Source organism: Galeopterus variegatus, unplaced genomic scaffold (genome assembly GCF_000696425.1).
Source record: "Galeopterus variegatus unplaced genomic scaffold, G_variegatus-3.0.2 Scaffold284, whole genome shotgun sequence".
In the NCBI taxonomy this organism is placed as follows: Eukaryota; Metazoa; Chordata; class Mammalia; order Dermoptera; family Cynocephalidae; genus Galeopterus; species Galeopterus variegatus.
The window spans coordinates 591,612-614,912 of NW_007726395.1; the positions used below are offsets into that span (position 1 = coordinate 591,612).

The 23,301-nt window shown below is 59.4% G+C and overlaps 1 protein-coding gene across 2 annotated transcripts in view; it reads left to right on the plus strand.

Moving 5' to 3' along the window:
• Positions 1-20,345, plus strand: part of ACOT7 (acyl-CoA thioesterase 7) — a 94,676-nt gene extending 74,331 nt beyond the window's left edge. For both annotated transcript variants that reach the window (XM_008567005.1, XM_008567004.1), the window contains exons 8-9: positions 4,823-5,007; positions 19,934-20,345. In XM_008567005.1, coding sequence (XP_008565227.1) covers positions 4,823-5,007; positions 19,934-20,032 — 284 coding nt within the window. In that variant the 3' untranslated portion in view covers positions 20,033-20,345. The remainder of the gene's footprint in view (positions 1-4,822; positions 5,008-19,933) is intronic.
• The last annotated feature ends 2,956 nt before the right edge of the window (positions 20,346-23,301 follow it).

Consider the following 23,301-nt stretch of genomic DNA (forward strand, 5'->3'; position numbering starts at 1 on the left):
CACCCACTCTGCTGCATCCTCTAAAGTCGTGTGCACATGGGAGGCATATGCAGCCCCAACTACTCCTCACGGCCTCCCTGAGAGACTGTGACTCTTATTCCCATTTGCAGAGGAGGAAACTGAGGCACTGTGCAGTTTCCTGGCTTGGCCCTGCTCAGTGGCTGGACCTGGAGTCACACCCAGGCCCATCTGACTCCAAAGTCACGGAGCTTGGGCTTCTCCTACACACAGGGCAGCATATAAGGAGACTGTGTCCTCGCCAGATGTTCACTGCTCTGGGGCCTCCAAAGCCCTGCCTGTTATGACGAGACATGTCATCATGAACATCTGGCTGATCGGGGCTTCAGAGGCGCTCCCTTCCTCCCTCCTTCCCCACCCCTGCACCTGTCCTAGGTGGGCACTAGCATCCAGCTCAGTGGGAGGTGCTGTTCTCGGTTACCGTTTTCTGCCTCTGCTCTTTCAAGTAAGCAGGCGTCCTCGTCCTCAGGTGCATCTGGATGTGATACCTAGTGGGGAAGTCCCAAGGCAGCACTCCTGCTGTGTGGCGATGGTCAGCACCAAGAGTGTCTTTCCGCTCTGCACAGAGCCCCCGAGCTCATGGCTGCCTCATCACGCGTGGCCTGGCTCCACTGGGATTGTGCTTGATCTGTGACATGAGAAAACCCGTGGCCATCATTAGTCAGGTTCCCAGAGGGTAGTGGGATTTGTGACCCCTGGGCAGCCAGCCCCTGCTTGTAGGAATGACACTAGGAGACAGAGACCTTGGCAGCTGCACTGGGCCCCTGGGCCAGGACCCCGCACTCAGGGCACATCCTGGAGAGCTGTGAAGACAGTCGCCCCCGGGAGCCAGGAGGCAGCTCCTACCAGGGCAGGTGGGCGTGGAGGCTGATCCTTGACCCCAACACACGGCTTTTCTGCTGACCCCTCTTCATACTCCTGCCAGCCTGCATTCTTAGCTGTCACCAGCCCAGGCCCCGGGACACACCTGCTCTGCCTCTGCCAGCGTGTGCTGCTTGCTCCACATTCCCTGTGCCTCCGTACTCTGGCCTCCACCCTGCCATGGTCCTGAAGGCTCCTTCACCCACGGGGTGTGCAGAGGCTGAGTAAGTGACAACATTGTCAGGGAGCAGGAGCCCGAGGGGGCTTGTGGAATGGCTGCTGCCCCTGCCCGCTGCTGTCCCTGGGGCTGACCGGGCACCTCTGCTCACGATAGCCACATGCATGTTGCCAGAAACCTTTCCTTTGAAGGGCGCCGCCTCCCACAGTGCTGGAATAATGGGGCCTGCTTTCAGACAGGTGTGTTCACGCTGGCCCAGGACAGGGTGGACCATGCTGAGTCTGGATTTGCCCATTTCTCATTCATCTCCTTTTGCCCGGCGGTTTTGGGCACTTGGGGCACAGTGGTGAGAGAAACAAAGCTCCTGCCCTGGGGGCTTTCCCACCTTCGTGGGGAGAGGCCCGCAGGTGGACGGGGGAGGGATGGTGGGCGTTCAGGGCAGGCTGCTTGAGCAGTGGTGTTTGAGCGGAGACTGGAAAGCAGTGCCAGCCAGCCTGGCTTTGATGGAGGCCGCTGTCCTGGGTCCTGAGTACCATCAGCCTGATGTGCTCAGCACCCACTCCAGGGTGACAGGAGGGTCTGGAGCTCCTTGGGCTAGCAGGTGTGGGGTCCCCATCCAGCATGAGTCTGCAGTGGCCTGGTGTCCATGTGAGCCTTCAAGGGGCCACACATGGGTGCACCTCATCAGCCTGTTCTAGGTGCCATGCCCGGCCCGGCCCCCTGGGGCTTGCAGGCTGGGAGGAGGACACATGCCAGACAGACAGACAAGCCAAGGAGTTGAATGCTGCGCCGGAGAGGAGACTTTTCTAGAAACAGTGTGAACTGTCCTGGGGTAGCTTCCCTGGAGAAGGGACACTTGAGCTGAGGTGCAGAGCATGAACCAGCCACTGCTGCCTAGGGAGGGCATTTCTAGGAACATAAGGGAGGCCACAGAACCAGGAGCTTTGTAGAAGGCTGTAGTGGCCGGAGGGTGAGAGCGAGGGGCGGGGGCGAGGCATCTGCAGAGGCCAAGGCCCCTCATGCGTGATGCCACCCCCACCCCACCCAGACAGACATGCATCCTAAGGGAGGCCTGGATGCTGCGGGGGGCAGAGGGAAGGGTCTGGCATGAGCCTTGCTGCCACCTTGGAACTGACAAATAGTGCCTATGGCTGGAATTCCCCAGGAAGGGCTGGAACAGGAACAGCCCTGAAGGTGGGAGCCAGCCGCCCACCCAGAACGTGCCCATGGGACCCTGGGGTTCGGCTGTGGGAGGCAGGAGGCCCTCAGTGGGCTCCTGGCAGCTCTGGGCTCGCTCCTGCTAACTGGGACTTCCGACTTGTCTTTCAACCCCGCATTTCAAGTTAAGGCCCAGCCAGGCAATGACTGAATCAGGTTCCAGCTTCAAAATAACTCATTGTGTCCTGCCAGCCAGAAATAGGGCCTGTGGCTTGTTCAGAGTGATGACGTGTTCCCTGGAAGGGGAAAGGGCTCTGGCTTTCACTGTAACTGAAAATCCTCCCGACTGTTGTGAAGCGACCGCTGTGTGAGGTCCCGTGAGTGGCTCTCCAAGACGGCGCTGTCTTCTTCCTCTTGTCTGGTCTGATGCTCACAGAACCAACCTGTGTGATGGTTTCACATAGCTGTAGGTTGAAATTAGACGTTTCTTCAGATTTCTAACGGAAAGTAAACAGTGAGCAGCCAGGATGTCGCTGCGGCAGGTGGTGGTGGGGCGGGGCTCTTGTGGGCCACGGCAGAAGGACACATCTCCCGTTGTTCTCTGAAACAAACAGCTGGTGCTCAGAAGACCCCTGGAGATTGCTGTCCTCCCCGAGCACACTGACAGGGGGTCCCTCGTCATGACCCTTTGGCCTGTGGGGAGGTTCTTGTTGGTTTCCTCTGGTAAGAAGGCTGGTCTCTGCTTCTTGGCTGATGGCTCCCAGGTCACTGGGGAGAGGGTTGTTGCCTGGGCATTTGGGGAAGGAGGCAGGGATGCTGCAGAGACCCTCGGAGACGACCCATTTAACCTTCCAGCTGCTCAGCTGGGCAACGGGGCTGCGTGCCCTGCCCCTTCCCAGCGTGTGTGTTGGGTGAGTGCCGTGGGATGCTTCGATGCTTTGCATGTGACTGCACCTTACAGCTCACATAATGACACCTGTCACTGACCACGGGGCTCCTTCCTTTCCTCCCAGAAATGGCTGTATCCAGCACGAGATGGTCCCTGTAAGTATGAAGCTGAATGTGGCATGGAACGTTCTGGTACTTTTTAACATGGATTAGCCTCTCCTGCCTCTGGCCTGCTCACCCTCGCCGCTAACGGTCACTATGCTGCTCGACTTGTCTCTCCTTCTGATCTCTAAACATGCCTTGTGGGCCTGTCTGGATGGAGCTAGGACATGGGGGGCCCAGAGTGGTGGGGGGTGTTAAAAGGCCCCTAAAGCTAGCACTGGTTCCTGGGGAGCAGGTCCCAGCAGCTGGACCTGGGCAGGGATTTCCTTGAGCCTGGCCCAGAACGGGGCTGTGTTGGTGGGGAGGTCGTTGTGTCCATGTGTCGTAGGAAGGCGGCAGTGCCTGGGGCCGGCCCTTCCTCTGAAGCCCCCACGGGTCAGTGCAGCCTCGTGCCCAGTACTGTCATCGATGGTGAGGGTGGCCATGCACCAAGTGCCTCCCCACTGCAGGCCCCAGGCTCATCCCTGGGCTCGTTTCCTTCCATCCTGTAGTGACCCGTGAGACAGCTTCTCTCATGTCCACTTACAGGAGAAAACCTGAGCTCCATGAGCTTAAGAGGTGATGTTGAGGGAAGGGAGGATCAAGGCCAGCGGTAAGGGGCAGCCCAAGCCCCCGAGGAAGGAGGGCACGGAAGAGAAGGCCCAGGTCGCCCAGGTCAAGAAGCAGCTACCAGGATAGCTCATCATGACCCCAGAGTGTGGGAATTACAGAGAGGTGGGCGTGGGGTTGAGGCGGGGGTGGAGTACCTTGGCCAGTGTCTGGAAACGTGTGACTGTGGACTTGGAGGCTCTCAACAGGAGCTGTGCTTGTTCCGGGAGGCAGTGAGCATGGAGAGACTGTGGCCAGGCGCGAGCCCGGTGTGACATCCAGCAGCTCAGAGGAGGACACTCTGGTCCTGTGGGCAAGACCACCAGGGTTAGAAAGAAAGCCTGACAGGCAGGCACATGCAACCCCTGAGAGGAGGGGACATAGGGCCACAGTCAACTTGATGACATGACCTGACACTGTCAGCCCAGTGTTGAGAACACGGGAGCTGTGGAGGGTGGGAAGCGGGCTGGGGAAGGTGATAGAAGGTTCCTTCGTGGTGCGCAGAGCATGTGGGGAGGCCTCCATGTGGCTCCAGTGGGCACCATAGGATGAAGAGAGGACAGAGCAGGTGGCAGGTTTGACCTGGGCCTGAGGAAGGTCAGAGCAGCTCACACCCAGGGCTGCCGGACAGCAGGAGGGGCATTCACAGCTCTGGAGGCACCAGGCAGATGCTGCCGCTCCTGGCGGATGGCGGGACCCCTGCTTGGTCTCTGTGGCCACCAAGATCCCTTCACCTCTTAAGTTTTTACGTAGATGACTGAAATAGATGTCTACTCGTTAGCAAGATACACACTTGTGGGCTACTAATGATGCATTCTAATATTTTGTCATTTTAATGTGCTGGTAGTTATAAGGGCCTGTGTCACCTAACCAAGCATCCTCTAACTCCTCAGTAACAGCGGTTCCTCCGCCCACTGCCACCGCCCCATTGGGTTAAGGCCATCCTGACCCACTGTCCATGCTCCACAGGCTGTGTCATCACCATTTCTGGACGCATGACCTTCACCAGCAATAAGTCCATGGAGATCGAGGTCTTGGTGGACGCCGACCCCGTGGTGGACAGCACTGAGAAGCGCTACCGGGCTGCCAGTGCCTTCTTCACCTATGTGTCCCTGAACCAAGAGGGCAGTCCGCTGCCCGTGCCCCAGCTCGTGGTGAGTGTGTGTCTTCGGGAATAGCCAGCTATCCTTGCCTGACGGTCTGGCCCTGGGGTCGGGGCTTCCAGGGCTCACAGGAGAAATTACATGTGAGTCCCACTGTTCTGGCCAGAGGGGCCCAGGCCTGGCCACTCCCGTGGACTGTGGGGTTGGGTCTGAGCAGGCAGGACAGGAGGGTCCCTTTTGCGAGCTCCTTGTCATTGACGTTTCCTGGGAGGATCCAGGCCACTGGAGTGGTAAGCCTTGGGGTTCCCTGGTGTTGCGTAGGAATGCTGGGATGGGGGTGAAGACTGTGCCCTGGCCTCATGTCCTCCATACCCTGCCGAGGGCCTCATGGGAAGCCTGGCCTGTGTGTCCTGCCTGGTGCAGAGCAAGCTGGACCCCTGGACTGCAGGGTTGGGGGGCCAAGCTTTTTGGCCTTTTTCTGCCTCGGGCTGCTAGGGTATGCTGTGCCCTGGGTGTGCAGAGAGGCAGGTGCAGGATGGGTGGGGTAGATGGGGTGGGCGTGTGCCCGTCCACACTCCCTGTCCCACAGGGGCTGCTGCCCCTGGTGGGTCCCTGCAGACTCAGGCAGTGTTAGCACAGCCCAGAGAGGTGCTTCTGTGTTTGTCATGAGAATGGAAGTTCTCGTCGAGGGGCTTTTCAGCCACAAGCTGGTTCTGATTCCTCTTTGAACCACACCTGGTGTCTGTCACTAAGGTGACAGCTTCTGGAGACTAGGAGGAAACAGGAAGCCCCGGCTATAGTTGGAGCCTCCTGCCCTCCAAGGGGTGAGGGGCAGGAGCAGAGCACTGGGCAGGGTGGGCCTCGCAGGCCTCTGGGTACTGGTGCTTTTGTGGGAGGAGCCAGGCAAGTGACACGGCCTGCCAGTCCGAGCCCTGCTTCTAGAAGTGCGGGCAAGGCCCTGGCGCCCCTGTAGCGTCTGTCCCCGCGCAGGTCTGCGAGTCCTTGCTGCTCAGCCTCCCAGAGGAGAGCGTGCCCTGAAAGCCTCTGTAACAAGTAAACACTCTGCACTTGAAACCTCACTTCCTCCCGGAGGCCAGAATGAGGCTGCGTCGCTTCTTCCTGTGGCTGAGGAAGGCCACCTGGCTGCCACCCTGGCCGTCGTGGCGGCTGCTTCTGGGTTGAGACTGGGGCCCTGTGGCGCCTCCTCCCAGCCGCCCCCACCCCCGCTGCTTCCTCCTGGAGGAGCCCAGGCTCACCAGCCCCCGGCAGCAGCACTGAGGCTTGCGTGTGAGCTGTCAGGCCCAGCAAGGCCACCATGGTCACGAGGAGCCTCCGCGCCCACAGGGCCCTCTCCTGTCCCTGCCTCTCTCCCTCCCTCCTCCGCGCCTCCATGAGCACTGTCCTGATGCCGGCTCTTTGCTGGGGTCAGGTCCCACCTTTGGGGCTCCAGGGGGTTAAGCTGGCCACGAGATCCCTCCAGACCATGTGGCCTCATACGGTGCTGGGGGCAGAGGGTGCGTGGGTGGCCTTACAGAGGAGCTGATGGTGAACCTGGACTTGGCTGATCAGGAGGGTTGGCCAGGTAGAAAGGAAGGAGAGCAGGGGACGGGCAGGGAGCCTGGTGTCCACAGTGCCTGTCTTCTTCTCACGTACGACTCGCGGCCCATGCTGGTGGCCAGCCCTGCTGGGACAGTCCCTTCCCTGCTTGCGGCTTGCAAGGCAGTGCCTCTCCACCCCCGTCCCCACCCCTGTCAGAGTGGGAGGTCACCAGCCCCTCCTGTCCCTCCACACGTGTCTCAGCCTTTCTTGTTCCCACGCCCCGCCTCCCTGCCCGCCTGGCTCTGCTGCCTGCCCTGTCCCCTCATCTCCCACCCACCACCCCTCACAGAAGGCCCACACAGCACTCCTGACCAGGGCCTGAGGGGTCTCCCCTGGGCAGGCCTTGCCAGCCGCCCCCGCTCTGCTGGCTTTCATGAAAGTGCTGCACAGGAGGGACGGGTGTCCGGCCCACCATGCCGCCTGCCAGCTTCAGCAGGAGGGTTTCCATCTCGCCACGTCGCGCTCGGCCCCCTGACCTCGCCAGGGACAGGCCTCCACCTCCTTTGGCCTCAGCCTTCTCTGTCCTTGGCCACTGGAACTCCGTGGCTCTCTTGACCGCACCGCTTCTTGGCCCTGAGGTGCGGCTCCCGTTTTCCCAGGCCCTTCTCTGGGCTCTTTCCACGGGACACATTGGCCCTTCGCGATGCTTTTCAGGGTGGCAGCCCCTAACCTCCCTGTCCTGGACGCTCAGTTTCCTGCCTCACACAGGCACATTCCTGGAGCTCTCTCCTCCCCGCCGCCCCCAAACCTCCTAGACTCTGGCTTTCCTGGCTGTCTTCCCTCAGACCAGGCAGCATGGCCAGGTCCAAGGTCACTCTTTGGCTTTATCTCTCTGGCCTTACCATGGCTGTGGCACGACTGACCAGACCCTTGGTGAAGGCTACACTCCTTGACAGTGTCCGTGGGGACACTCTGGCCACCCCATGAACCCCCTAAGCACGAGGCTGTGACAGGCCCCGGGCCTCTGCCCCTTTTCTCCTCGGGTGGTCCTGTGCCTTGGGCACCGGCTGTGCTCACGTTGACTCCCACTCGGGCCTTGCCAGCTCTGCCTCTCTCCACAGCTTCTCTCCAAAAGCATCTCACAGTGTGTCCTGAATGGGACTCTTCACCTCCCCCAATCCCACTCCTCATGGTTCCCCTCAAAGTCCGGGAACTCACTGGCTCTTCTCCCCTGCTCAGCCCTCACTCAGCACCACTGCCCCCTCAGATAGCCCTTATGTCCCCCACTTTCCCCTCCCACCATGGGACCCCTCTCTACCCCCACCGCCCCCTCCATTCCTGCTGCCCTCATCCGCTAATGCACTGCAGCCCGGCGAGCTGACGGTCAAGGTCAGATTCACCGCCTCCCCCGCCTGGACCGTACAATGGCTCCTCTGTGCTCTCGGCATGGGGTCTGGCCATGGTGGGATCTCTGCTCCTCGAATGCCCAAGCTCACTCCTGCCTCAGGGTCTTTGCACCTGCTGTCCTCTGCCTGGACTCCTTCCTTCACTTCTCAGACTTTCCTCCTCAGAAGGACCCTCCCTGACCACTCTCTCTCGCCACTGCCTCAGGCGCTGGGTGCCATCCTAAATGGTCCTGTGCATGTCAGTTTAGTCTCTGTCCCAGCCCCACAACTCTCAGGGCTCCAGAGATGTGTGTGAGCGATGCACACAGGTCCCTCCCGGCGCACACACTCTCTCTCCCCCAACAGTCAGTGCTCCTGCTGGGTGAACGGAGCGGCCGCTGCAGGTCCCTGAAGACCCCCAGGGGTCCCTCCCAGTGCCCCCATCCCCCACCCCAGGGCCGCAGACACTGCAGGTGCTGTCGGGGCTCATGTGTATGAGGAGCCTACGTCCCACTGCCTGGCTTCTAGTCAGGGCCCTACAGTGTACGAGTTGTGTGCCTCGGTTTCCTCACCTGTGCGGTGGGGACAGCTTTGTACAGGCTGCGTGGGGCAGGTGAAGGTTTGAGGCCCGTGTTTGCCTGTTGCTGTTCACCTGCTCTTCCCGAAGCCCTCCTGCCTTGAGCTCGCACCCTGGCAGAGGAGGAAGTAAACAAACAGGCGAGAACAGAGGGTGTCAGATGGTGTCAAGGGCCACGGGGGGAAAAAGCAGGCAGCGGGGGCGTGGAGTGTGCTGGGAGAGCAGTGCCAATTTTAAATCGGTTCCTTCCCCAGAAAGGCCTCAAGGAGAGGCTGGAGTTGGGGAGGAAGGAGGGAGCTGTCTTGTGGGGACCATCCAGGTGAAGGGAGTAGTCGGGGTTAAAGTCAGGAGCTGAGGGACAGTGACGCTCCTGAGCCCCCCCACCCAGCTGACACAGGGCTGGGCTGGGACCAGGATGCAGCCTCAGACCATCCCAGGCCCTTTTCTCTTCCATGTAGCTTAGGAGGGCGGGAGTCTGCAGGACTCACCCACATGGGCCTGAGGTCAAGGAGAGCCAAGGAGTCTGGACAACCTGTGCTTAAAAAGGTTTTGACACGTGTTCGGCAAGGCCGGCAGCTGCTGCAAGGGAGGCCGGGGCTGCCCGTCCCGTGATCAGTCCTCCTGCCCCACTGCCCCGCTGCCCTGCCTGGGCTGTGCAGACCCACTGTGGGCAGGACGCACCTCCCCACCGCACCTCCTCCCAGGGACACCAGTGCTGCGGCCAGGAGGGCCAGCCATCCATGGGCCCCATGCCCCACCACCGGGAGTCCAACCCCCAGGGGTCCAGTCTCCCATGCAGGGCAGCTCGTGGTTGAGAGGGCCTTTGGGCTGGACCTGTGACCTTCACAGAGCCAGCTGGGAAGCAGTCCTGGGTTCTCTTTCCAGGAGCCTGCACCCTGGGCGGGGTCAGGTGTATGAGGAGGGTTAGCCCCACGGGAGGAGGCACGAGGGCAGGCAGGGACTGCAGAGGACAGTGGGAGGACACCTGCTTGAATGGAGGGAACCGCTGCAGGAGGCCAGTGTCACTTCTTGCTCCTTAAGGACAGTTTTTGATTGTTCACTGACGTGTCCTGGGGCCCACTAATGTTGACAAAAATAGCCTTTGGCAGGGAGGATGGGGCAGACTCCCAAGAGAGGGCTCGTCAGCTCTAACTAGGCCTCCTGGGCACTCACTTGGGCCCAAGACATGAGCCCGAGCCCAGGTCTCAGCACACGTGTGCTCCAGGCAGCATGCATGCATGTGCATGCCGGTCCCCTCCAGATGTGCCATGGTGGGGCGCCCCCCCTCCTGCTCCCAGCCCACCTCCCCCATCCCCACCGTCGGCTCTTCCTCCACCTCGTGTCTATTCTTAGCTCCCATCCCCAGGGTCCAGCTGACAGGGAACGCAGACTCTTTGTGTGGAGTTGTTTCTCGATGAATATTTTATGCTGGCAAGAGGTGTTCCCGCAGCTGCCAGCACTCTCCAGGCTAATTGTTAGAGGAGGCAAACTTGGGGCACAGAGCCAGGGTGTTGGTCTGGACACCAGCCTGGCCCTGCTTCCCTGTGGCAGTGCCCTCTGACCTTGGGGGCAGGGCTGGAAAAGTGGCCTGTGGGCAGGGGGCAGCAGGAACCTGCTGTGATTTGGGACCTGCAGCTCTTTGGGAACATAGCCCTAGAAGGGCCCCAGTGCCTCTATGGGTGATTTTTTCCAGCCAGGGTGGGAGAAGCCTTTTTGGTCTTGAGGAGGGTGAGAACCAGGTTGTGTCTGTGTTAAGGGCAGTGGACGTCCCTGATTCCTCGGGTTTAAGTGCACTTGCTCTGGCCCTTGCAGATGTGCCTTGCAGATGTGCCGCAGCCCCTGAGGGCCCAGGGAGATGCCAGGTGTTGGCTGCAGGACTTGTGGGTCCCAACCGGCCCAGGTCTGAGGAGGACACATAGACAGGCACGTGGGGAGGAGAGGGGCGGCCCAGGCTCCTGACAAGGGAGAAGCCTGTAACCCGTGCCGAGCGCGTCCGCGACATTGCTTTGGAATGAGCGCTTTGATGCCACTGTTTGCTCCCTGCTGAGCTGCGGTCTCGCGTGGGGCAGTGGAGGTGCGGTCTTGCAAAGCAGGTTTGGTTTGCTTTGCTCCCAGAAGACCCAAACCAGAGGATCTGACCCGAGTGAGCCTGTGCCTGTCACAGGGGTCTCGGCCAGTGCCCGTAGGCTCCATCTCCCTGCTGTGAGCTGCTGAAATGTCAAGAAAATGTTTTCTAGATTAAAACAGGGGCAGTGGGGGCCGGCCCGGTGGCGCACTGCTACAGTGCGCCGCTTGGGAGCATGGCAGCGCTCCCGCCGAGGGTTCGGATCCCACATACAGACCGGTTCCCGCTCACTGGCTGAGCGAGGGGTGGGCGCAGCACCGAGGGTTGCGATTCCGTTGCCGGTCCTGGTCCGGTACGGGCGTGACACTGAGGGTTGCGGTCCGTTGTCAGACATGAAAAAAGACAAAAGACAAAAAAAAAAAAATAATAATAAAACAGGGGCAGTGGGGAGAGCGGGCGCAGCCATCCTTCTCTCCTCCTCTTAGACAGAGGCTCCCTCGTAGCCGGTGGAGTTCCTCCAAGAGTGCAGTGAAATGTGTGCTTTTATACTCTGTCAACATGACATGCCTCCACCGGGAACAGAACGTCAGCCCCTCAGCGGCTTTGTGTGGACTGAGCGCCCAGTCGCAGGGCCGGGGTTGCAAGGCCAGCGCGATGCCGTGGCCATTCCTGTCTCCTGGGGGAGGTGGGACAGCAGGGGTCAGAGGAGACTTCTAGGAGGGGGCAGGGGGTGGGGTCCTCGCTGGGGCTGCTTCGTCTGCGCTATTGCATCCTGTCCGCGTGGCACATCTGGGAGTCAGGAAAGATCGTTCATGTCCTACAGACAGGGGAGGGGCGACACTGCAGGCCACCCCATCCAGGACTGTCTCTGCCCAGGAGAGGGTCACTCGCTGCTGCTCCAGGAATTCCCTGTGCCTTCTCTGAGCTGGTTCCTGCTGCTGAGGCCCCTGGGAAGAGGGTGTGAGGTGGCGCCTCGCGGAGGGCGTGAGAGCCCTGCTTGTTCACGCAGACATGCTGTGCGCCGCCTGCTCATTCCAGGGCCTTTGCTTCATGCCGGGATCATCCCAGGAAACCACCGCAGTGTTCACGGTAACATAGCGTTGCTCTTCCCAGGTGGCCACGCTCTGCCCTGGGCCTTCCTGCTGACCTGGGCAGATTGTCTAACCTCCCTGAAGTGCAGAGGTTGGGGCATTTTATGGCTCTAAAATTTTCCTCTCTGGTTTGATCCTTTCTTCTCTTCTGGGGCCTAATGTGAGGTGCAGCCTCGGCACAGACCCCTGAGCCTTTTAGAAGCCTCCAGAATGCAGCGCCTGACCTCCCTCTGTCACTGCCCAGTGACCTTGTTCTCCGTCTTCACCTCCCAGCCTCAGCTGATGTGCCATGCACCATTCTTCTAGAAGTTTGACAGTGCTCAGAGCCACAGCTTCATGGTGCACAGGTGTGGGGCTTGCAGGCAGGGCAGGCAGAGACACCCCTCGGCTGCACTGTTTCAGTGATGATCTGACTAGAAGGCCCCTTGCTCCTGTGCACTGAAGAGGCAAAGGGCAAGGCTTTTCATGGTGGTCAGGTCCCCGCTCCCCACAACCGAAGCTGACCCCCCCAGGCCCCATTCTTCTCAGAGAAGCATCATCAGCAGAGGTGGCTGCCATCTCTCCTGGCCTTGGTGAGGGAGGGCTGCTCTCCCTGCCCCGGCGTGACAAGAGGGACACACATCCACCCCCAGGATGTAGGAAGGAGAGGTCCCCAGGCAGGGCCCTTCTCATGGGGGGAGGGGCCATAGGGGACTTCACAGTTTGGGGAGACACCATGGTGTCCTGGACACCCAAGTGCCACAGGCACCTGCAGGCAGAGAGGGCCACACGTAACCCTAAAGAACTTTATGGCCAAAGAGCCCTGAGAAGCGCTTTGTGTCCCCATCAGTCTCTGAGGCCTCACCCTGGCACGTGACACTTCGCAGTCTCAGCGCCTTTGTCTGCTTCCTTCATGGGTTTAGCCAAGCTTAAAATTCTGGGATAGTTTTTTAAATGTTGACTAATTTGGGAGATCCAGCTGTTGCTGCAGTGCAGCAGGCTCGCTGCGTTGGTTCTTGGAAGGGCGTGGGGAGCCGCTGTGCCTCGCTGGCCATTGGTGAGGGATCCCCCCACCTTGCTGCTAGCCCAAGAGAATGAGTCACAGACTGGAATGTTCATGAAGTTTCCCAAGATCAACCCAGCATCATGCTCTCTCCCCTCCTTTTGGGTATGTGTAGAGGGAGTCTATCTGGTGATGGGAAGTCTGCTGCTGTCACCTCATGGGTCAGTGCTCAGGAACTGCGAGCGGCCCATGAGTCCCCAGCCCTCGAAGCTGGGGGGTGGGCGCTGTACATGGGGTTGGCGTGGATGAGAGAAAGCAGCTGTCTCCCACCTGCCCAGCTCTTGACTTGGCTCTGCCTGGAGCCCAGACTCCTCCTCCAGCATCTTTCACGTCTTCCTCTCCAGGTATCTTTTGAAGATCCATGTAGTCCAGACACCTGCCTCTTCCTCGTAGCCCTGGTAGGCAGCTCTCAGACCCCTCCTCAGCCTTGCTGGCTGCGGGGGGTAAAGACAGCTGGGCACGCCGAGCCACTCGTGGTCTCTTCCCTGACAGAGGTTTGCAGAGGGGTCTGCTCAGGGCCAGGCCCAGGGGCGCAAAGCAGAGTGTGGGGTCGCACCCGGGGGCCTACCTATTCCCTCAGCTCTCATGACCCACAGGAGGCACTGCCCACAGAGAGACGATGGCCTGAGGATGGGGCAAGCACCTCCCACTCAGTGGGCCGGGAGGGCGGCTGCACAAGGAGAGGCACCAGGGCCTCATGTCCAGGGTGCAGCCCAGGTAGGATTTGGACAACCCCGATTCCACTGGGGCTGCCTTGGAAGGTGAGCTTAGGGGTTGAGGGGAGAGCTGGAAAGGTCATTAAGCCCAGAGGAGAGGGCTGGCCACAGGACTGAGAGGGTTTGAACCGGGCAAGCTCATGCCTTCTGTGTCCTGGGGCAGCATAAAGGGCCACCTGCCTCTCAGCATGTAAGAACCACACTGTGCCTTCATGGCTCAGTGCTTTCTCCACGGGGTGGCATGGAGCACCCTGGCAAAGGCCTGCTGATGCCAAACACACTTCTGAGCCCTGCGCTTAAAAGTGCAAGGAAGAAACAGGCCCTGGGCCCCCACGGTGGTGGGAAGGGCGTAGAAGCCCTTTGCACTCAGGCATGCATGTGTGCACACGCGCGTGGAATCACAGGGAAGCACCTGTGTGGCAGCAGGAGAGCTGGTGCTCCTTGGGGGACTGGGAAGAGTATTCAAGCCTAGGTATGCAGACACTTCGAGACATTGTCACCATCACAGGTCCCTGTCGATCCCCTCTGTGGTCTGAACCCTCTGGAATTGGTTGGGGACAGGTAATGCCAGCGCTTATTGAGCAAAACCATTGGTTTTTAATCTTTAACATAAAGACCACACCAATTTAGAATTAACACTTTCTGGTTTTGATCTTCACTTGTTTGATCATTCATTCATTCATTCCACAAATGCCCCTGCTGTGTCCCAGGTATGGTGCTGGCCTCCCGCAGGGCACAGTGTGAGCACACACAGGGCAGCAGCATGCGGTGAGAACTCTGGCCTGGGCCTAGCCCATGACAAGTGCCCAGCAAATGGCAGTTGCAGTCTTTATTACTGTTGCTGTCAAGTGGGGACAGACATGCGCACACTCCCCGCACAGGAGCTGTGAGCAGTGCATGCAGGGGCACCTCGAGGAGAGGCTCCTGAATGCCCCCGGCCAGGCGTGAGTGCTGACCACCTTTTCATCCTTCGCGGCATCTGATCTCCCCGCCTGCACCGCAGCCTCCTATCGGCCTTCAGGCGAAGGGATTTCTTGGCCGCACACTGGGGCAGTTATTTCAGGGTCTGAGCTGCTGCTGCTGGGAGAGGGGAGCCCCTGGTGAGAGTGTTTATGGCTCTCCACTGCATTCTCATTATTTGAGGCTTCTGGCTGCTTCCCTGGGGCTGCTGCCCCTGTTGATCCTCAGCTAGCCGAGGAAGGGGAGGAGTTAGTTAACCCCTGCCTGCAGTGCAGCCACTGGGAGCAGCGGGGACAGGCTCTGCACCTGCAAGGCCTGGCTCTGCCCACCGAGAACAGCTTCCCAGTTGCCCAGCCCAGCCCTGCAGAATTCAGGGTCCTCTGGTGGAGGTGGAATCACAGGACAGTTGCTGGTGAGGCTGAGGGTCCTGGTGCTGTGCTCACCAGCGCCTGGCCCGACAGGGCTTCTTCTGCCTGCACAGTTCCCCTCCCCAGGCCCGGTTGAGTGTCCCCAACAACCAGAAGATGTTTTAATTACTTTCGTGATTGTCTCAGGTTCCTTCTTGTCTCTCATTATAATACTGGAGAGGACACGCCACGTGGCTTCCTAATTAAGAAGGGTTGTGTCCCTCAGGCTTACAGGAAGTTGTTGCATCACCACTGGAAACCTCTTCACACCAGACATTCAGTAATTACGAAAAGGACAAGCGATTGATTTTACCGAGGGTGGAACTTAGTCACTTTTCCTCTGTGCCACGTTCCAAATGTGTGTTCTTGAAGCACAGAAAACGCAAAATGGAAAACATTTGGTTTGCAGCGTTAGGCTCTGAAAGCCACAGGCTTCCCCTGCAGTGGAATAAAGCCCAGAAGACAGCACTTGGCAGGAAGCAGAGAGGAGGGAGGAAAAAGAGCATCGGAGGCCCAGGCAGCCACCAGGTGGGAGGGAGCAGGGCCGGGTGCCGAGCGCCGAGCGCCGGGCAGAGCTCCCCGAGCATCAAGGAGCCGGCCCACTTTTGACCTGCTGGCCTGGGTGCCTCCCCTCAGCCTCATGTGCTCATGGTGGCATGACTTCCTAAAGGACCTGCTGCCTTAAGATGTCCCCCAGGGCCATCTGGCACTCCCCCCCAGGGCAGTGCTGCTGGTGGGCAGATGTGGCAACAAGGGATGTCCTTGGAGCAGCCGCCACCCCCAGGAGTGCATTTGGCCTCTGAGGTCGTTTGTGAGGAGAGCTGGATTACCTCCATAGATACACGTGCACACGCATACACAGTGTAGGAGCTCGTGTGCACCCAGGCATCGCAGACACACACACACACATGCACACACACGATGTAGGAGCTCGTGTGCACCAGGCATCGCAGACACACGCACACACACATGATGTAGGAGCTCGTGTGCACCAGGCATCGCAGACACACACACGCACGCACGCACACACACACACACACGATGTAGGAACTCGTGTGCACCAGGCAAAGCACTTTGCCATGTCACCTCGTTGAGTCGTTGAGTCCTCATCTCACAGATGAGAGAACCTCGCCCTGGGAAGGTGGACAGCACCTGAGGCCACACAGGCAGGTCTGTGGGACCCAGATTCGGTCTCGTTGCTGACCTCCCTGTCCCTCCCACCACACCTGTGATACAAGGGGGTCACCATGTCTGAGCCACTCGCAGTCCCCTTTTCTGCCTCTGCTTTTCTCTTTGGCATGTGTGCTGGGAGCCCCCAGAGGCTCGGAGGAGCCTGACCAAGGCTGCAAGTGGGCTCTCGGGTGCCCGGAGCCTCTCACAGGTGCTCCTGATGTCCCAAGCCCTTCTCCCCAGCAACGGCTTCAGGCACTTGATGGAAATTGATTTCCCATGAAGGAGCTTCCTCCTTCTCCCCACCACCCCCAACCCTCCATTGAAAACAGCAACAGCCAATAACTTATGTATTTATTTACTTTGCTGGATGGAGCCACGCTGCGAGGAGGTGGCAGCTGTGTCGTGGGCGGGGGCTGTGTGCAGGGAGCCATCTGTCTCGTTGTCAGCTCCACACCCAGTGGGGACATGGTGGCCCCCAGAGTCCCTTGGGTTGGAGAGCAGTGTATCAGGGCTCCCAGCTGAGGAGGCTGATTGCCCACCAGCCAACGGGCCAGGGACCCTCCTGGCATGGGGAGCAGAGACAGTGCCCTGACTCCCTCTGCTCTGTTCCCTTCCCTGCTGGGTGGTGAGCGAGGGTCCTCAGCTGCCTGGGACCTCACTACCCTCAACCATCTTCTTTATGAACTTCTGCCCGGGCCGGACACCCCTCCAGGCAACTAGGGGAGGATGGCAGCGCTCACAGGGTGGGCAGAACATAGCTCTTGGGCCTGCCTGGACTCTGTCTGAGCCCAGAATGGTCAGCACATGCCCCCGTCCCCAGAGACAGAAGAGCAATGAGGCCGTCAGCTGCCTCCTTCCTCCCAGGCTCTTGCAGAGTCTTGGCCACGCTCTCCTGGCCGACCTCCTGCTCATCTATCATCAGACAGTGTTAGTTTTGTCTGAGGGCAGTTCCCGGCTGATGAGTTTGCTGCAAATATTAAACATCAGAGACACATCAGAGCAGCCTGAGGCTCAGTGCTGGGCGCCGCTCTCCCTCTGCCCTGGGCTGACCACTTTGGCCTGTGCCCTCCTTGGGTCACGTGTTGACTGACCTAGTGAGAGAAGCGGCCAGAGCCCGTGACGCACTCGTTCTGGAACACTCACGGCCTGTTGGCTGCTGAGGCTGTGAGTCCTTTGAGGTGACAGGGTGCAGGGCAGGGCCCTGGGCCTGACGGAGGAGCAGCTCAGGAGCTCTGCTCGGCTGCATCTTCGCGCTGCACACAGGGCCAGGGTGGAGCCCCGGGCACCTCGCTTGCCTCCCCCAGCCCCAACCCGGATAAGGATCCAACTGGTGTCTCATTATTCTGCGCTGGCTTCCAGATGTGAATGTTCCCCCCTCTCCTCGCCCCTCACTTCCAAATTTTATCACCTAGAAGGAGGATTCCTTGAGTGCCTGGGGGGGAAGTACAGGGTAATGGCCCCACTGTGTGACTTCCTCTAAGAGTGCCGGCAGTGTCGGCATCCTCATGGATGCCTCTGGACAGCTGGAGGACACCTGGGGCGTGGCAGTGCCGTGGTGCATAGATGTCCATCTTCCCGCTGCATCCTCACATGGCAGAAGGGCCCGGGGTCTCTCTTGGCCTGTCTTGTAAGGGCCCCACACCATGACCTGATCTCCTCCCAAATGCCCCGATCCTCACACTCTCACCTCGCTGGTGAGGATTTCAACATGTGAACTTTGGGGACACGAACATTCAGACCATAACAGAAGGGATGCAGAAGGTCATCCAGGTTGACGCCTCCCCCACAGCGGGTCATCTGCCAGCTAATGGCAGCCGCCGTCCCTTGCGGCCCTCGAGCCGGCATGCTGCCTGGATACCCTACCCGCTGCCCACATCGACACAAACCTGGAGGACAGACTCTTCTCCCCCTTTATAGATGAGGAAACCGAAGTGCAGGGTAACAAGGAACTTGCCCAAGGTGCAGCATTCATTGTGGCAGAGCCAGGCAGCTCTGATGACCACTGCCCTCTGCCAGTCCGTGCATGTGGCATCCAGTGGCAAGACCTGGGCCTGGCAGCTCTTCCTCAGCCTCTCCCAGCTCCCTTGAGCCCTGAGAACATTTGACTGGTGGCCCAGGCATTTGGGGACCAAGTTCTTACCAGTATCCCACTTCTGCATGTTCCCAGGAGCACCAGGTGGGAGAAACAGAGGTCCCTCCCCACATCAGGCAGGAACTGGCCCTGACGCACTCAGAGCCATGTCCAGGGCTCAGGCCATGTCCCCTCTCAGGCCAGGCTCACTCTCTCTTGCTTTTGGGGATTCCTTTTCTTCCCAAGCCTCTTGCCTCTTTCTACTCCCTGGGGGGCAGATAGTCCACCAGCTAGAGAGAGGGCCCCAGCAGAGGGGCCAGGCTTTTAGACTGGGAGGAAGCTGAGCACATGGCCCAGCCCGTCTTTCCCTTTCTCCTGCTGTCCTGCTCCCAACCCCCATGCTGCCTCCTGCGGCTGCCACAGCTGCTCCAGAGCCAGCACAACCCAGCGTCCAGACTCCCGGCCCCTGACTTCGTTTCCCAGCTCCAAGGTCCCTCACACAGTCCACAGTGCTTGCTGTGAGCTAGGCAGGAAGCCGTGACCTTGGCCACTGCAGGATAAACTGGAGCTGCAGGCTTTCTTCCACCACACCAAGCAAGTCCCATTGGGAAGGGGTGGGGAGGGAAAGGCCCCTGTGGTCTAGCCTGGTGGCTTTGACCTTGCATTCTGGACCACTTCAGATGTCCCCCATCTGGGGCAGGGGTGGACAGAGAAGGGGCAGGGCCCTGCTACTCAGCGTGGTCCACAGGCCAGTGGCATCAGGTCACCTGAGAGCTTGTCAGAAATGAGTCTCAGCTCTGACCTCCAGACCCACCGGATCAGTCTGCATTTACAGGATCCTCAAATTCATCTGCACATAAAAGTGTGAGAAGCCTGGCTGTAGCACATTCTGCCTGGGTGTGCACAGAAGCCTTCAGCTGGCCCAGCAGGGCGTGGCCATGTCTTCGTGGGGCCCCGTCAGCAGTAGGGGCTGGGCTCCAGGCCTTCCAGTCCCCAGGAAGCTCAGGGGTCTTGTCCCCTTAGCACTGCTGCTAAAACTGAGAAAGTCAGAGTCAGATTCAAGGGAGTTGAAACAGAACATTTCATTTTCACTGTGCTGTTGCAGGTCAAATTGTATAGCCTCAACTTTTATTTTTAAAAAGTCAGCCAGAGATAAAACCAGAACAGCAGGAGGAACTTCTTCAATCAAGTGTCTTGGAAAAGCCACCACTTTTCATGTGTGTGCTGAAGACTCTTCAGACGGGAACCAGAACCCCTGTACGGAGCACGATCCTATTTCTTTAAATACCCGAACGTTCCATTGGCTCCGAACCAGCAAGGTTTTGGCAGTTTACACCTGGTGACATTTAGAGAACGATTTTGGAGAAGGCTGAGGGGAGGAGATCTTCGGTTTAACTTCACATTACATCCTCTGGCTAATTGTTCTTCCTTTTGCCAATATACCATTTGTCTGTAAAACACTTAGGCCTAAAAATAGCCGCTGGGGCTTGGTGTCGTTGGGGATGAAGGGCAGCTGCCCCATTTCTTTGGCTTTCAGGCACCCTCAAAATGTCACAAGGAAATGTCCCAGAGGAATTAGCACAGCTCATTAAACCTGAACCCCTGGCTAGGGCGGGGCTGCTGGGACCACCTAATGCTGCCCAGGGCCCACAGGGACTTAGCAGCTGAGCCAGGACCGTCTTGGGCAAAACCAGCCTTTGGCCAACTCCTCGTGGGTCAGTTGTCCCCGCCGCTGGGTGTGTGGACCCACCTTCCTGAGGGTTCCGAGGGAGCGCCATGAGAAGGTGCCTCCGTCCTAGGTGCCACCCCCTGAGCGCCCTCCTGGTGTGGGGCAGATCCGCGGCTGGGCGGCCGGCTCGGGAGGGGTTGGGGCAGGGCCCCAGGCTGGGTGACAGCCACGTCGTGGTTCTGCGATGCCTCTAACTTACCTGTCTCTGTGTGTGGCCCACAGCCCGAGACTGAGGATGAGAAGAAGCGTTTTGAGGAAGGCAAAGGGCGGTACCTGCAGATGAAGGCCAAGCGGCAGGGCCGGGCGGAGCCTCAGCCCTAGACCCCCCTGCACCGGGCCCAGGTGGCTGCGGCAGCGGCCCGTGCGTCACCACTTAGAAGTTACCCCCTTGGCCAAAACCCAAGTCACGTTGAAGCCGGCGTTGTGTGAAGTATTCGTACCGCAGTGTTAACCTCTACTCTCTCCTGAAAACCTGTACACCAAAGCTTTATTTATGTCATTCCAGTGTTAATGCTACACAGCATTGTCCTGAACGCCGGGAGGTGTTCCATGGAAACCCTAGGGAAGACTCCCGAGCACACTGTCAGGTATGCAAAGAATCCAGCACCACTAATAAAGCTGCTGTTTGGCTGGATCCATGAGTCCTGGGTGGTCATTTGTCTTGCAGGGGCTGTTCTTCCACTGGGCAAGGGACATGGGGGCTCCTGCGTGTGGCCTCAGCCCTCCAGTCCTGTGAACTCACTGCCCTCCTCCTAGGTCCCACCCCTCCTGGCACCAGGACCCGTGTGTGCCCCAAAACCTCGGGCACAGCAGCATGTATTCTTGTCTGGTCAATGACCTGGCTGGAGAGGATGTCCATTTCCTGTGGGGCATCCTCAGGGGTATGGACGGGGGGCCACCCTTTAACAGGGGCGGGAGCTCTTCTCCATGGTGCTTGTGAGGGCTCAGGGAGCCGATGCTACATGTGTAGCATGCCCTGCCCTGGCCCCAGATACCCAGGCATTCTGGAAGAAGCCTCCCAGCTGGCACCCAGGACCCTGGTGCCTGACATGGAAATTTCCCCAGCCACTCAGGCAGGGGGGCTATTGGGAAGGCTTGTGGGGGGAGGGTCAGAGGGGCAGTGTGTATGTGTATCATGGTGTTGGCATGAGGCTGTGTGTGTATATGTGTGGTGTGCATATCTGTGTCACCATATACATATGTGTGTATGTGTCACTATGACACATGACATCATACGCATGGGATTTTGTGTGCACACATCTGTCGCTGTGTCGGGCAGTGTATCTGCGTGCATGTGTGTGTAGCAGAGTTCATGCGCGCATCTGCGTCACTGTGTATCTGGGTGCATCTGGTCCAGCAGCCTCAGGGGCAGGTGAGCTGCCGATGCCACTGCAGGGGCCAGGACCCCACCCCTCATCCACAGCTGAGAAAGGCCCCTCTGCCGAAGCCCAAACATCTGTCCTTGTGCCTGGAGAAGGAGAAGGGCCCAGCAACAGCTGCAGCCTTGCACAAGGCTCCCTCGGGCCCCTGGGGAGAGAAAATTCGGCTCCAGATGTGCAGAAACACTCGCCAAGAGTTTCAGAATCTGTCTCGGGCCTGATCCCAGCTGACAGGGTTATTTCCTGCCTGGGAGCAGCAGGGAGAGGGAACGGGCTACAGACACCCTGCCCTGCCCCTTGGCCCCCTGGAGACTGGCCTCAGGCAGCCTCCACCTCCAGCTCCACCCACGACCCATGCCAGGGTGGTGCCCTGTACTCAACATGGTGAGACCACCGCCCTTTGGGGCAAGCAGGTGGCTCAGCCCAGACAAGCCGAATGGAGGTCTGAAACCAGAGCTGGCCATGCCATCCGCAACAGTGCCTGAGCCCAGGGGCTCATGAGGGCAGTGGGTCTCCAGACATCTACATCCTTCTTAAGAAGGTTGCCCTGATCAGACTCTCAAGTTCAGTCCTGGCTTGGCTGCTCACTCATGTGGCTTCGGGCAAGGCAGTGACCTGAAACCCACCGCCCAGGTGCCAGGTGTGTGAAGCACTTAGCACCAGCCCCAACTCAGCATGGAATGAGTCAGGCCCCCAGGGCAGCAGACAGAGGCCCACTTCCCACCTCCCCCAAAGCCAGCTGGGGCCTGGAGAGGCACTGGCACAGGCCGCCAGTGGGGGAGCCAGGCTGGGTGAGCAGAGCCTGCCCTGTGCCAGTGGGCCAGCAGCAAGGTTCTCGGTGGCTGAACTGCCTGACTCTGGGTGAGACAGTTTGCCTTAGAAATGCCACACTTGATTACAGCCGCCCTGTGCCAGCCTCCCACTGCTGTGGCCTATTTATAACCAGTCTGACAGTGGATCTGCGTGCATGTGTGTGCTGTGAGCGTGTCTGTGTGTATTGGGGTGGGGCCCCAGAAGCCATAGGGAGTGTGGCAGTGTGCATTGCCCAGGCTCCCCATTCCCCTGATCCTATGTTATTGTGGAGTCTTTTCTCTACACCTTTACTTTTGTCTCAGGACTGATCCTAAGGCCCACCCTGGGCCCCCTAAAAGCTACTCAGGGATCTGGAGGTGTGGGAATGGTTTAAGCAGGTGCAGGAGCCAGGCTAGGAATGCTGCGGGCAGCCCTACCTGACTCAGGCAAGCACCAAGCTGCTGTTTTGTCGTTTCTCTCCCTCTTTTTTTTTTTTTTTTGGCAGATGGGGGGATCCAAAACCGTGACCTTTGTGTTATTAGGCTGTGCTCCAACCAACTGAGCTAATCGGGCAGCCCCAAGCAGCTGTTTTGGTTGCAGGTGGTTTGGGTCTTGTCCTGGTCTGGTGCCCACCTTCCTCCAAATATAGGGCTGCCCACCTATAAATGTTTCCCTGATGCATGGAAGGACAGTCCTGTGCTGGGCAGCCCTGGGTGGCCCTGGAGGCCTTGTGTGTGGTCAGGGGCTTCCTAGAAGAAGCAAGCGTGATCCTCAGTCTGGATGGGAGAGCAAGATGCCATGAGAGAGAGATGCTCCGACAGCCTGTGCCCTGCTGGGAGTGCTAATGGTGGTGGGGTTGTCCAGAAGGAGGGAAGGAGGGGAGGGCCAGGGTGCCGGGCTGCAGACCCTGGTCTGTCCCAGCTGCGCGGGGGTGGTCAGAGCTTCAGGGAGAACATTTCTGAGCCCCTCAGGGGACGGACAGCCCATTCACTGAGTTCCCTCCTTAGACCCCCCAAGGCCCGAGGGCAGGCTTGAGTCCTTCGCGGCCCTTCTCTCGCTGCCCCAGCTCCTAACTGAACAACAACTCCCGGTTCCTAGAAGCCACCAGTCCTCAGGCCGCCCGCCGTGTCCTGTCCACGCCCCACCCTGACCGCTCACTTTAGTAAGATGTGGCTTCCTCCGGGAAGGCCTCCCTGAACTCCCTGCCCCCAGCCCCAGGCTCTCACTGTCCGCTTCTGGCCCACGACCCCCCAGGGCTCCGCGCCTGGCTCTTCCCCAGGCGGCTCGGAGGCGTCGGGAACGTGGACCGACCCAAGACGGGAGCGAGGGGCCGCGCGCGGCGTGGTGGTCGGGAGGGTGGGGGGAAGGTGGAGCGCAGACGGACAGACGGACGCGGCTGCCGGCCCCGCCTCCCAGCGG